Source organism: Schistocerca cancellata, chromosome 1 (genome assembly GCF_023864275.1).
Source record: "Schistocerca cancellata isolate TAMUIC-IGC-003103 chromosome 1, iqSchCanc2.1, whole genome shotgun sequence".
NCBI classification, from domain to species: Eukaryota; Metazoa; Arthropoda; class Insecta; order Orthoptera; family Acrididae; genus Schistocerca; species Schistocerca cancellata.
Genome location: NC_064626.1, coordinates 254734050 through 254749531, shown reverse-complemented (window position 1 = coordinate 254749531; position 15482 = coordinate 254734050). Strand labels below are relative to the sequence as shown.

General features: G+C 44.1%; 1 protein-coding gene across 6 annotated transcripts in view; it reads left to right on the top strand.

Annotated features, from left to right (window-relative positions):
* LOC126170586 (inter-alpha-trypsin inhibitor heavy chain H6-like) overlaps positions 1-15482 on the top strand; it is a 213216-nt gene that overhangs the window by 97800 nt on the left and 99934 nt on the right. For all 6 annotated transcript variants that reach the window (XM_049920740.1, XM_049920738.1, XM_049920742.1 and 3 more), the window contains exon 10: positions 6068-6346. In XM_049920740.1, the coding sequence (XP_049776697.1) occupies positions 6068-6346 (279 nt within the window). The remainder of the gene's footprint in view (positions 1-6067; positions 6347-15482) is intronic.

Here is a 15482-nt window from a genome sequence, read left to right as displayed (position 1 = left end):
ATAACCATACATCACGGTTTTGGATGTCCTTGAAAAAAACACTAGAATATCATCTACGGTTACCATACATTGTCTCGATTTTAAGCCTTGCAGCACCCTTCTGAAACATCACTAGTGCATTCTTCAGTACAAATGGCTTTCAGTGCCACCAGATGCAGACATAAATGTGGTCTTGAGTCGTCCTTCGAAGTGATGGTACCAACTGTGCAAATCCATAGTTGTAACATACCGGACTTCTCCCGGTTATCTAAAGTATCCTTACTATATGGCACTGGCTACGCATCAATGACTGTGCTGAATCAAATACCATCACTTAAACAAAACCGATATACCTCACTCCCATTTATTTTTTGCTAGGGTACCGTTGCTGTTGCTGCCCCCCTCCAAGTGCTGATCCTTTCTAGTCTATTGCTATAATGAAATTGTTGATTTACAAACTTTTTCATCACCAATTGGAAGTGAGGTGGAACTTCGTATGGTTTCTGGTATATCAGCAGCTCATTCCAGTGGCAATCCTATACTTCATTATCCGTGGTACTAAAAATGGTCTGGGAGCGTTAAACAACTCTGCATTTCCTTCTAACAGTTTTTTCCATTTCCCCCTTATCCCTCCCCTGTAAATACGATACTTTTTCCCACATTTTAGCTAAACTGGCAGACTTGTCTTTCTTACAGAATTTTATATTTAACTCCCTACCAAAATCTTTATCTTCCAGCCAATCTTTGTCTTCCAGACTGGCTATCAGTGCACCTCATAACAGCTCTACATCTAATAACCAGAATTATCCTTCGTGACAATCACTACCCAGCTTTCATCAATCACTTGCGCACGCGACATTCTACAGCACACTAACCATCGCACTTTGTCCAGTTCCTCATTCTCTCCTGAACTTCAACCACACACAAAATACTGGATGGAAAATCTGCGCTGACTAGTTTCCCTGTACCTTGTAGTATTTCGTTTCATGAGCCGATTCTAACGAACTGAGTTTTTAGTTAAAGTGATTTCTCCTGGTCTAGGAATGTTCCTCACAGTAGTTCAGTTTTCTTGGCTGTAATACCTCAGTGGTACAATGCATCATCTGGCTCTATTGTTTGGCATGTCAGATCGACTTCAGCATGATGTCTACTCAGAAAACCCAGCCCCTTTAAGACATGACAATTGCTGCCAACTTGAAGAAGTATTTCCACAGAAGCCTGGAAATCTTTCCCTCTCAGGCAGAAGTTCACTAATGCCAAACCGAGCAAGTGAACACTATCTCTATGACACTCAGTCTACAAGAAGGTGAGTCTATATTTCATACTCCAAGTACGGTTTGACTCGCCATAAATACCTGTGACCACGTATTTTGCATAGTCTGTCACACAATAATCTCCCACTGATTACACACAAGGATTTTCGGAGCTCATATTTACAGTAACACCACACAGTGGCCACAAGTATCCTGCTTCTGTTTAACGCTGGAATTCGAATTCCACCTTGCATCAATCTACCATGTGCATGTGAAAACCTCCGTTAACATTCCTCATCCTAATGTCCAACCTGCAGATGCGCCAAATATGACATAGCTGACCACACCGATAACATGTAACTTCTGTATTAAATACTATTTTTCTCTCCCTAGGTCTGGCCACTGCATTTATTTCTGTCAAGTCATGCATACATTTCCCTTTTCTCTGCTTCCTGTAGGAGCTGAGAGGATGATTATTTAGTCCTAATTCTGTCCACAAAATTTTCTGTTTATTCGCCTCTGAGATACATTATTCAGCTGTTCCTGTAACTAACTAGAAGCGTTTTTACTCTGACAGCTGTCCAATAACACATCCCACAGTTCGTGGAGGGGATGAGTACCCCACAACTGTTGGCACAAAACACATGCCGTTTCGTCCCCTGTTAACCTCAATCAAGCCTTACTCAACAACTGCTCATCGTTCTAGCCTCCTAAGTTTGAATCTATGTGTAGGTTGTTCATGAACGCCAAAACGTTTTCTCCCTTCTTACTCAGATCATAATGTGGCAGTGCTAGGGTCTAGGATGGCCAGGGACACACTAGGAGGTGGCTGTTCCCTTTTCTCTTCCAGTAAGCTTTCTAGTTTCTTAAGTAATTCTAAATTATCTGCTCATACTTTAGCGACTTGATCAAGTAAATGCTGGAGGACGACGGTTTGGAGGCAGTTGATTTACAATTTATTAAGTTCAGCGTACAATGGATATCCTATGCGCACGCTCACAAGCGGATGGGAGGTGACGAACTCGTGGCACATTGAAGCTATGTTTTGCTATATTATCACTCAGTGGAGACCGGGAATGGGCAACCTTTCATGGTAGACTCTTCTGGACAGTGACGGAACTGTATCACGTGTGGTGCTTGTAAGTGTGTGGGTGTTATGTTGATGAGTTGCACAACGGATTGATCTGACAAGTACCCTTTGGCTCCTGCAAGAAACAATTTCCACCCCACACTACCACAGAAGTCAGACAGACGCTCCTAACGTACCAAAAATGCCTGAAAAACTTTCAACAATAAATATCTTCTGGAGTCGTCCACTGTAAGGAAAAGACACAAAAATATTTTGTTTTCTTACGTAACTAGTGGAATACTTGGGTACTAGAGTTTTGCTAGTTAGTGTGAGAAAAAAATTAAACAAACGGAAAATATTATTTATTGCAAAATCTGAGAAAATCAAGTGAAACTTTTATTTATAAACTGATACACAAATTTCTGGGTTCTTTTCGGAATAGGAGGTTACCTCTTATGGATAGGAATCCTGTTAATGAAATTTATATGCAATGTGCGGGAAAGCTCTTTTATCCCTTTTCTTTAAGAATGTTATTTACTCGGCAGAATGGCTGAGAGCCGTGCCTACTCAACTTGAATAATTATCCGACTGAATTTTTCTAAGTACGGTCGAGGCTGTCGCGTGAGAAATGTAGTGGAGTGACGTGAATGAACTATGTTATTCTTAATGGAGGAAAGATGGGGCTCACCTACGCTGTAGCTCACAATACCATGAACTGTGACGACTGCTGCCTGCGTCGTTCGCCGCTGAAAAATAACAAAACTATCATTTTCTATCTGGATTGACCTTCGCCAATCGAACTCTCACTACACCTTGATCAAGTCAAGGACTCCTACCTGCCCCTAGTCTAACTACTGGCGTGGTACACCGGTCAGATAACCAGTCCACTGTGTTGCCACTCAGTGTTCGCTCGCACGCGCTAACTAATACTCTGTCTGTGTTCAGACTGCACATTAAGTGTCACAGCCGACACAGTGAGCAAACGCATAATTACAAGTGACTCAATATAGAGTATCACTCCAATTCACTAGCGACAGAGGTGCTCTCTCAGTGCACTACTGAGTAGAGACTTTGTTCCTTGCTCTCTGGGTACATTCACGAGCGCGCTCACTCCTGCTACGTGTTCCAGCTTCAAGAGATCACCGGAACAGCCCCTCTACACGAAAAAAACGAAAAGGTATATCATCCACTGTCTTTCCCTCACTCCTCCAGCTCATTGCATCAGAAATAGTTCGCCAATCAGCGTTGCTCTTACAAACAGGAGAATGACGCTGCGTTTAAGCCGACCAATCCGGAAATATATATCATCTGCATTAGGCATTTACTGTCCACCTGTGAGAACTCTGAAACTGTGCACTGGGTTCATCAAAAAATGTGTATGCTGGGGCTCTCCCAAACAATACAGCGGGTTTTGCTTTTAAGGTGAAAACGCAACCCATTATCCCTCTTCTCTGGCAAAAAACTGTTTTGGTTCCTGGGTGGGCGGCCTGCCAGATCAGCTGTGTGCTAACTCACCCTCCTACGGACTTTCCAGTGGGCTGGTTGCCTCTGCTGAACAAAAACTCCTGTGGCTGTCGTGTCATGAATGTTTGTGTATGCCAGCCTCGATTTTTAATCTCGGTGCGCACTTGCGATTTATTTATTAGATTAGCATAAATTGAAATATGTAAAATTGACTCTACCCTATCGAGTCTGGGCTCGAATGAAACGTCTTGATATGTAGGATACGATGGTGAGGTCGGAATACGTAAGAAATGAAGGTCAGGAGACCAGACCATCTTACGTGCTGCTGACTAGCATAACTATATCAAGTGCAGGTGTAGTTGGTGGCTTGGACCAGCAGTGGCAGGTGATGGAAGAGATTTGATCTGGGGAGCAAATCTAGTTCCCAGTGTTTGGCTGACAGCACCTGGCACTAGTCGACACAAAGACAGCTGGTGGCTAGAAGTGTACTACTTTGACTCTCAGCCCATCAGAGTTGATGTTGAAACATACGGCAGGCAGCTGTGTGGGGTTACGGATGAAGATGGCTTCTCCAGCAGACAATTCCTGGGCCACCCAGCAGTAACCTCCTCGACAGCAGTTACAGATTCAATGGTTCTCGTCAGCTGTATGGCAAGTATTTATTCATGCCAGGACTGATTGAGTTGACCAGCAGATCAACAGACACTCTAGGCGTCACACAGCTCCCTGGTCACAACACACCAGAAGTCCTGGATTTCGGTAACACCTCTAGTTGCCCACAGAGTGGTGTTCTAAATGTACGGAGGCAGATGTGCTGACGAAATGCAGTGCCCCCTGATTACCGCAAACAGAATACACTGTGGTGAAAAAAAAGGGATACTTTCTAATATCCTGTCGCATCTTCCTTTGCATAGTGTAGTGCAGCTAATAGTCATGACATGGACTCAACAATTCATTGGAAGTCCCCTGCAGGAATATTAAGCCATGCTCCTCTACAGCCATCCATTACTGTGAAGGTGTTGCCAGTGCAGGATTTTGTGCACGAACTGACCTCTTGATTATGTACCATAAATGTTCGATGGGTGGACAATTGATTCGTTCGAATTCTCCAGAATCTTCTTCCAACCAATCGCAACAGTTGTTGCCTAGTGACATGGCGCTTCGTCATCCATAAAAATTCCATCGTAGTTTGCAAACATGAGGTCCAAGAATGGCTGCAAATGGTCTATAAGCAGTCCAGCCTGTGGTCAGTTCAGATGGATAAGAGAACCATTCCATCTAATCCGACACCACTATGGAGCCACTACCAGATTGCACAGTGCCTTGTTGACAACTTTCATCCATGGGGCCGGCCACAGTGGCCGAGCGGTTCTAGGCGCTACAGTCTGGAACCGCGCGATCGCTACGGTCGCAGGTTCGAATCCTGCCTCGAGCATGGATGTGTGTGATGTCCTTAGGTTAGTTATGTTTAAGTAGTTCTAAGTTCTAGGGAACTGATGACCAAAGAATTAAGTCCAATAGTGAACAGAGCTATTTGAACCATGTTTTCATCCAAGGCTTCATGGGTTCTCCGCACACTCGAACCCTACGATCAGCTCTTACCAACTGAAATCGGGACTTATAAACGTCAAATTTCGCTGATATATCCAAACAGGTACGTTCATCGTACGTCTGACATCGGTTTCTGCGGTTTCTTCACATAGTGTTGCTTGTCTGTTGACACTAACAGCTCTACACAAACACCGCTGCTCTCGGTCGTTAAGTGAAGGCTGTCGGCTATTGCGTTGCCCGTGGTGAGAGGTAATGCCTGAAATTCGGTATTCTAGGCACACTCTCGTCACTGAATATTGAATTCCGCAACAATTTCCAAAATGGAATGTTCCATTCTGCGAACAGTCTGCTAATTCCCGTCGTGCTGCCATAATTACGTCGGACACCTGTCCACATGAATCACCTGCGTACAAATGACAGCTCCTTCAGAGCACTGCCCCTTTATACCTTGCGTACGCGATACTACTCGCATCTGTTCGTGTGCATATTACTGTCGCATGACTTTTGCGACGTTCAAGTGGTTCAAATGGCTCTGAGCGCTATGCGACTTAACTTCTGAGGTCATCAGTCGCCTAGAACTTAGAACTAATTAAACATAACTAACCTAAGGACGTCACACACATCCATGCCCGAGGCGGTCGCTCGGTTCCAGACTGTATCGCCTAGAACCGCACGGCCACTCCGGCCGGCTTCTGCGACGTCTGTGTAGATATGAATATTAGGTTGTCTAAAAAAATCTGTTTTTCAACAGGTGGACGAGGACTCACTGACGACGGTGAAGTTCCCGACGCTGTTCGGCGGAGGGGAGCTGGTGGTGGCGGGCCGGCTGTCCTCCGGGACCAGAGAGCCGTGGTGTGCCGTGAGGAGCAGGGACGGCAACGCGGCAGACGCCGTACCGGCGCCAAACGTGGTCAACGTCACGTCAGCAGAGCGGCTGTGGGCCTACCTGACGGTGCGGCAGCTGCTGGACCAGGACGCCGCAACGCCAAACGAAACTCTCCGCACCAGGGCCAAGGACATCGCTCTCAGGGTAACACACCCATCAGTAACGTACACCGAAAAACATTTTTAGCTTGCACACCTGACTGTTACTAGGCGGAAAGAGCAGCTGATTACTTGTCCATGATGACAGTGCTGCACTCATGTACCCCTTATTTGGATAAAGTCTTCGTGTTAGAAATTAATTTTAGCAATCCGTCCAGGTGCTGAGCTGGCTCAGATTCTAAATACACTACTGGCCATTAAAATTGCTACACCACGAATATGACGTGCTACAGAAGCGAAACTGATAGGAAGAAGATGCTGTGATATGCAAATGATTAGCTTTTCAGAGCATTCGCACAAGGCTGGCGCCGGTGGCAACACCTACAACGTGCTGACATGAGAAAAGTTTCCAACCGATTTCTCATACACAAACAGCAGTTGACCGGCGTTGCCTAGTGAAACATTGTTGTGATGCCTCGTGTAAGGAGGATAAATGCGTACCATCACGTTTCCGACTCTGATAAAGGTAGATTGTAGCCTATCGCGATTGCGGTTTATCCCAACGGCCTCGTATCACTAGCAGTCGAGCGAGATGACAGGCATCTTATCCGCATGGCTGTAACGGATCGTGCAGCCACGTCTCGATCCCTGAGTCAACAGATGGGGACGTTTGCAAGGCAACAACCACCTGCACGAACAGTTCGACGACGTTTGCAGCAGCATGGACTATCAGCTCGGAGACTATGTCTGCGGTTACCCTTGACGCTGCATCACAGACAGGAGCGCCTGCGATGGTGTACTCAGTGACGAACCTTGATGCACGAATGGCAAAACGTGATTTTTTCGGATGAATCCAGCTTCTGTTTACAGCATCATGATGGACGCATCCGTGTTTGGCGACATCGCGGTGAACGCACATTGGAAGCGTATATTCGTCATCGCCATACTGCCGTATCACCCGGCGTGATGGTGTTGGGTGCCATTTGTTACACGTCTCGATCACCTCCTGTTAGCATTGACGGCACTTTGAACAGCGGACGTTACATTTCAGATGTGTTACGTCCCGTGGCTCTACCCTTCATTCGATCCCTGCGAAATCCCTAATTTCAGATTCTCCAGATCTCTGACCTATTGAAAACGTCTGGTCAATGGTGGCCGAGCAACTGGCTCGTCACAATCCGCCAGTCACTACTCTTGATGAACTGTGGTATCGTGTTGTAGCTGCATGGGCAGCTGTACCTGTACACGCCATCCAAGCTTTGTTTGACTCAATGCCCAGGCGTAGTAAGGCCGTTATTACGGCCAGAGGTGGTTGGTCTGGGTACTGATTTCTCGTTATTTCCTCCATTCACTCTCAAGTGTCAACGATATTTAAAGTTGAATCGTAAGTGACGGACGGAACAAGTTGTAAAGGACGGAACAAGCCAAATGATAGGGCTGTGCATTGACTGGTGGTCCTGGCGAAACGGAAATGTGAGATACAGTTCAGTGTTATGCTGGAGCTGGAGTGGGCAACTGATGGAATACTTCAGGAGCCTGGTCAAGGAAGACATCGTATGGTGACTCTCCACCATCACATTGCATGCGAATAGGTGTCCTTGACTACACAGCTCCAACAATCGCATATAGCTAGTCAGAGGCAATGAATCTCTTTGCGAATTCAAGTCGAAGATTGAATCTCAGATGGTGCGTGACGTGGCCGTAGGTTTTGAAACGTCCAACTGCAGCAGAAAGGTGACTGTCATCGTTTTTCTCGCTGTGGAAGACGAAAAGAAGGGTACATCGGGTATTCAGCGCTTTATCATTGAGGAACTGTAGTTGTTTAGAGTGCTCTGTCGTGAACAGTCGATCGATGTCCGGTTTGAAAGTAGCCATGTCCCCATTGATACCAAGCGGCGTGTTTCATGTCGCCGGCTGGTTGACACTGCCTGGCTAAATAGCAAAATTTTCTGTTATACCAGAACACATTCTTCCCCTTCTCTGTGGTTGGCGAACACTTGGTCCTTCTGCGAGCGAGTTGCCTTTGCGACGCTTGTCTGAAGCGCTATTATTTGTAGGCTCAGATCAGCTAGTTGCATTCGCAGCGCTTCTAGTCCCGGCAGAAAATGTTTCAACGCCCTAGTGTGGTTACTTCTCGACTATTCGGTTACCAGTTTGAGAGTTTTTCAGGGTTGGCGTAGATTACGCGACGAGGTTGTCACGAATAATGTTGCGAGACGCGGCTGACGCGAAAACTTTTGCTACGATGCGCTTCGTGGTTCCTGATGTTGCGTATTACTTCATCAATGCCACCAATGATGCTACTTCACCACAGACATTTTGGTCTACCGTTTATTCACTGAAATCTATCATCATGTATTAATAAAAACTAGCGGAAAAAGGCTCACATCGGAGTGAAAAAATGGCAAACATGCTCCTGTTTCGAAGACTGATCGAAAAATAGTGTTCTAGCTGCCTCACGTTCTACCTTCGCTGCAGCTTTAAAATTTTGCTGAAGAGTTTGGCGTGCGAAGATATCTGCACCCTTTTTAAAATGCAACTCACCTCTCACTTCCACAAGCTCCCCTAATTGTAACTCGCTCACACCCACTTATCCTTTGCTGTAAGTCGCTCACCCATCCACTCCCACTAGACCATTCTCTCGCTCACACATTCCTCCCAAATCTTTGCCATTATCTCTTTGTATCTCCGTAACTGTCACTGTGCCTGTCTCACAGCCATAGTCTCCCTCGTTCTGTGCTACTAATACTGACTCTTCTTATTGTCACGATTTCACTCTCGCTGTCTCTCTTACTTTTACTGTCTCATTGATTCCTTCCCACTGCTGCTGTCTCTTCTCACTGTCCCCCTCTCTCTTCCTTGTTGTCACTGACATAGACTGTCTCATTACCACTAGCTCTCACGAGCTTGCACTTTGTCCGTCTCTCTATTTCTCTCCCACAGGCACTGTCTCCTTGACACTTTTCCTAGCACTGTTCTCTCCCTGTCAACTATGTTCCACTGGCGTTGTCCATCTCTCTTTTCCTCACACTGCCACTCTCTCCTTTGCTCTTTCTATACCACAACTAGGGTCTACTATCTACCAGTATTTATTATTTTTCTGTTTCTTTCCCATAGCCACTGTCTCCTTCTCTCTCAGCATAAAAAAACAGAATATGTTCCCATGCCAAAATTTTTAGGTAAATTTAAATGTGCAGAGAAAGGTAGAATGACGCAGCTGGTATCCCAATTTTCATATCAACCTTGAAAACAGGAGCATATTCGCCTTTTTTGTGCTCCGATAGGAACGTTTTTCCGCTGCTTCCTGCCCTTTTCCTGCTGCAGCAGGTCATGTCATGCACATAAAAAGAACTTTATGGTTCAGTAAAATTTTCATAGTTTAGTTATGTGGGATTTATATAATCCGAAACTAATTTTACACCTTAGACAGAATTTTACGTCCACAAAAATATTGTACTACAACGTGAGGTTAGCTTAACCCTTCTGATAATATCGGAGACATTTTACAGTGTACTTCGTGCTACATCACTTTATACAAGGGCTATTCGGAAAGTAAGGAACGATAGGTCGCCAAATGGAAACCACAGTAAAAATCAAAACTGTTTTATTTGCAACAGTTAGCTACAACTTCCAGCTACTCATTTACATAGTCACCGATCCGACTTAGACGTTTGTTGTAGCGTTGTACCAACTTTCCAGTACCCTCGTTATAGAAGGCAGCCGCCAATGCTTTCCGCCAATTCTCTACTCTGGTCTACAGCTCGTTGCCTGTACTAAAAAGTTGTCTTAATTGACAGCGGTTCATGTGAGCAAAAATGAAGCTCAGAGGCAGAAAATTAAGAGCTGTATTGTGGGTAATCAAACATTTCCAATTGAAAACTATACAGGAGCATCCTCATTGCCCCTGCAGAATGCGGCTGAGAATTGTCTTGAAGAAGAAATCGCACGACAGTTATGTAATGTTGGCTGCATAACTTCAGGCGGAATTTCTCACCAGGTCCTCGTACTTGGCGGGAGACACTATTGTTCTAGGAATCTTTATGTGCTCCCTGTGTGCCCAGAACTAAAAAGAACGACGTAATGCGATCGACGGGCATACAAGAGACAGTGCCCAACACACCCGTGCAAAAAGTCATCCGATTTTCAATATGGTTTCCATTTCGCAACCGATCGTTCCTTACTTTCCGAGTAACCCTCGTACACTACGTTTTCCTCTCACATCGGACTTTTCTTGTGTATCTTGGTGTAAAAGTAGAGTAAGTTTGAACCTCTGTAACTCGGAAACGGATGAAGATATCAAGAAAGTTTTCAGTTTTGTTCGAGACCGGGCTGTTAGGAATGTATCTCAAAAATTCAAGCTATTTGCTGTGCATAGTCGTCTTCGAATCCGCCACTCGGTTTTGGTACGAGAAAATGGAGAAATAATTGGGATAACCTAAGGAACTGCCCATGAACTAATGATGCCTGAATATGTCCCTTAAGGTACACTGTGGAGCACGTCTAATGCAAAGAGAACGAACCGATTTGCTCCATTTCCCTAAGCAGGAGAAAGTTGTAATATTCCTACTTTGACCCCGTACGGTAGAATAGTGACAATAAGATGATCCTTATGTTGGGTATGCAATTGGTAACTAGCTCAAGGGCTATCGAAAACACTTCACCCTGCTTTTCTAACACAACGTAACCCGAGGCATGAGCCCCGGAAGAATCCCGTTTTTATGCGCGGCGTGCTCGAACATATTAGTTAGCGCATTCTGTGGCATGCATACTGATTCGACATGGGGAGTTTCAAGAGCAATTTTTGATTGTCAATCGCTGTTGTTTCACAGATGCTACATTTGAAATCTTTTATCATGAGCACAGTTGCTTGTTACGGTACTGGGTTTGTGTTTTTTGTTGCTACAAGGAAAGTGTAATTAATTATGTCAATTCTACGGCTGTCATTTGATAGTAGCCTATCAGATTTGTTACATTTGCGAATAATGAAATTTCCACTGAAATTATGTTTCAGTCTTTCCAATCTCAAGTCTAAAAAACGTGTCTCCTGAGGCTTTTATCTTTTACTCTAAGAACAGTTTCTCAAATAGAGCACAGTCAATGGGCATCATTAATATTTCCTCAAGGTACGTTTATAGCTAGTTAAAGTCAATAACACACAACTTTTCTTACTTTCAATATTCCTTGTTATTTTTATGTGGATATGGTCCCACATAGTTTAACAATATTGTAGGACGGCACACACGAACGTTTTGTCAGCAGTCTCCTCCGTAGACTGATAGGATTTTCCCAGTATGCCTCTTACGAACTGAATTTATGTGTTAATTACATTTCACGTTCACACAAAATGTTACACAGAGGTATTTTTATGGGTTGGCTGATTCCGGCTATCACTCACTGATATTATAGTCACAGGGTATTACGCTTTTTAGGGTGCCGTACCTTAGAAGATAAAAATGGAATTATTATAGGATCACTGTCCGTCTGTTAAGACGCCTTCTCAGGAACGGGTAGAGCTGTCTAATTGCAATTACTATCAAATACTTAAGTCGACGGTCCGTTGGCGGTGTACAAAATTCAGCCTTCTAAGGCAATTCAGTCAAATGATACAGCCATTTATATCACATATTTTGATATTCGCAAACTCACTCACCAAAGACTATGCATGAACTATCTATACAAGGTCTGCTCAAAAAATTCCGGAGCTTTGTACGTAAAATTTTTCTACGCCTACCTTTTACTAATTGCGCATGGTCTCCTTCGAAATACTCTCCTTCACAATTGATATAGAAATCGCAGCGCCGTTTCCACTTACGGAAGCAGTTTTGGCACGCCTCTTGCTGGATCACGCGAATTTTCTTTTATACCGTCTATCGTTGCAAATCTTCGTCCTCTCGACGGCGTTTTCAACTTTAAAATAAAAATACGTCCGCAGGGGCCAGGTCTGAAGAGTACGGAGGATGAGGCAACACAGTGATTTCGTTTTTTGTGCAACAGTCACGCACCAACGTGGATGAATGTGCGGGTTCGTTATAGTGATGCAAGAGCGAGGAATTATCTCGCAACATATCAGCCCGTTTCCTTCCCATATTTCCTCGCAGGCGTCGCAACACATCCCGAAGGTACCATCAATTAACAGTTTGTCTCTGTGGCACGAATCCATGATAAACAAATCCTTCAAAGTCAAACAAAACTGTCAGCATGGCTTTGACATTTGATCTGACCTGACGAGCAGTTTTTGCTCTTGGAGAACGTTCCCCGGCCAACTGTGAAGTTTGAACCTTGGTCTCAATATCACAACTGTTATGAATCTCTCAAAAAATGTCTCGTTCTCATTTCCGCGATCCAAAAGCTCTTCACAGGCTGCGAGTCGAAGGTCTTTCTGGTCTGGACTCATGAGCCGTGGAACGAACTTGGCGGCAACAAGATGCATTCCAGAATGCTGTGTCAGGTTTTCATGACATGACCCAGCTGAAATGTTACATTCATCTGCAGTCTCTCGGACAGTCAGTCTTCGATTGGAACGCACAATTTCGTTTATATTCCTGACACGAGAGTCGTCGCTAGACGTCGAAGGACGTCCTGAACGAGGGTCATCTTTAACTTCAGTCCGGCTATTTTGAAACCGTGTGAACCACTCGTAAAACCGAGAACTGCTTAATCACGCATCCCCATAGGCGTACCATTTAGTGTTTCTCTGTAAATATTTTCTTGAGTTTCACGAAAAATTTAATGCAGACGTGTCGCTTCTGTCTGTCATCTCGAAATTCACAAACTATACCACACAACATTCTTCTCAATACAGCACTGAACAATAACTAAGAGACATACAACAATGAAACTCCCGGCGGTTACACATTAAACACAGGTGTGTGCAGGGATGCCAACCGCATTTCGCTGCAACACACCATTGGCACGATATTATGAATGTTACCGAGTTTTTGGAACGGATCTCTTATACATAATTAAGTTTGCACGGAACTCACAGAGCGCGTATCCCACTTGCACTTCTCTTTTCTTTTTTTTTTCTTTTCTTTTTACGAAGTGCACAATTTTACGTTTCTGATCGTTTAACATAAGTTACCACTACCTTTTATTAAGGTCTGACTGAATATTTTCGCAGATTCTTTCAAACACAACTTCATGATAGACAGCTGTATCAACTGCAGAAAGCATGAGGTTACGATTAATATTGTCTGCCAGGTCGTTAAAATGCACAAGGGTCTTTACACACTTGCCTGGGACACTCCTGAAGGTACTCCTACATATGTCTATGACTCTCCATCCATAACAACATTCAGCTTCATCTCGCCCAGAAATCGGCAATCCACCCACAAAATGGTTTCATATCCCACGCGATCGTAATTTTGCTAATAACCGTGGGTGTGGCACTGGTCAAATGCTTTTCGGCATACAAGAAGTAATGCATCTGCCTGACTGCCTTGATCCATAGGTTTCACGATGTCATTGGAGAAAAGCGTGAGTTGGGTTTCGCGTGACCGATGTTTTGGGAATTATATTGGTTGGCGCCGACCTTTGTGGCCGAGCGGTTCTAGGAGCTTCAGTCCGTAACCACGCGGCTGCTACGGTCGCAGGTTTGTATCCTGTTAGATGTTAAGTCCCAGTGTGCTTAGAGCCATTTGAACCATATTCGTTGGTGTGGTGAAGGTCAGTTCGCGATGCCACATTACCCTTGAGCTCAAAATATGTTCTCATATTTCACAACACAAGGATCTCATTGATATTGCAAGGTATTATTATTCTAAATCAATGTGGGCTTGGTTTCACAGATTTTGTCACGCTCAGGCTTGTGGTCCGAAAATACGATCGAAGAATACAAAATTAGTAGAAAAAAATTATCTGTTCGCAATACGATGTTACGAAATATGTTAGTAAGTGCTCACAGAACTTCGTAGCTGATGTCTCTGTCGCCTGATAGTGCAACGACGTTTGACGATGAGCACACACCAGCTCGCTTCCTAGTGACGAAAGACATTTTTGTAAATAATATTCTTCCCCAATAAGAGGGGAGAAGGCATCTACCGTTTCCGATCACCAGATTATGCATCGGTGTTCTGAGTTAAAATCCTCCTCGATGTCTCTAGGAGTGAGGGCACGCGATATCCTCTAGGATGATTCAACTGTGAAAAGGCGACGTCAAGATCGATATTACCCTTAGTGGTATTCAAGGATAGTAGAGAAGCAAGACTTGTCACTTGTTTTCATTTGCGTACTGTACCTTAGCAACATAAACGCAATACCACTGTCCGAGCTCTCACCACAATAATTCGCGCTACATAGATATAATGTTCGTGGATGTGTGTTACGTCTATGCAACTAATCGAAGGCAGTTTGATTATTGCCATACGCGTTTCACTTCTTTTATTTGTGAAGCGTCTTGAGTGGTGATGGCGATTTCCAGAGCTGTTAGCTCATGCGTGTTGTCCTGTAGATGTGTTGTTAACCGACACTACACACAGAAAACACACAAATGCTGAACACAAAGTGCAAACTGCAAGTAGTGTATCCGATGTGTTGAATCGAATGTGGGTGTAAGAACGCAGGAAATCGACCAACTGGAGCATGGAGACTAACGAACACATCTCCAGGACAACACGCACGAGCTAACAGCGTTTGAAATCGCCATCACCACTGAAGACGTTTCACAAATAAAAGAAGTGGAACACGTATGGCAATAAATAAACTGCCTTCAATTAGTTGCGTAGACGGAACATACATCCACGACTTTTGAAACAACTAGGTAAAGACGGTTAACAGAAGAAATAAGGTGAAGTCTCTGTTGATCCATTATGGATGTGGGACAGCGGCTGGTCAAGTATTCAACAAAGAAATACGCCAAACATCCGTGCAAATTTCAAACAAATATGTAACATACAGTAAACCTGCTCGACGTTGTCCACTGATACTGTAAAAGACTGGACAAGTTTTGAAAATTACTGCGATGTTAAGAATACTGCACCTTCATCTAATTCTTTTTATGTTGTAATATTGGTGAGTGGATCAGAAGCGAAAGCTGCTGATAACATTCAAGCAGAAGCTAAATATTTTTCGGTGGCAGGAGGAAAAAGACTTTTGGTCAGGTGAATATAGGGTTATAAATACAAAATCAAATAGGGGTTATGCAGGAGTAGGTTTAATAATGAATAAAAAAATAGGATTGCGGG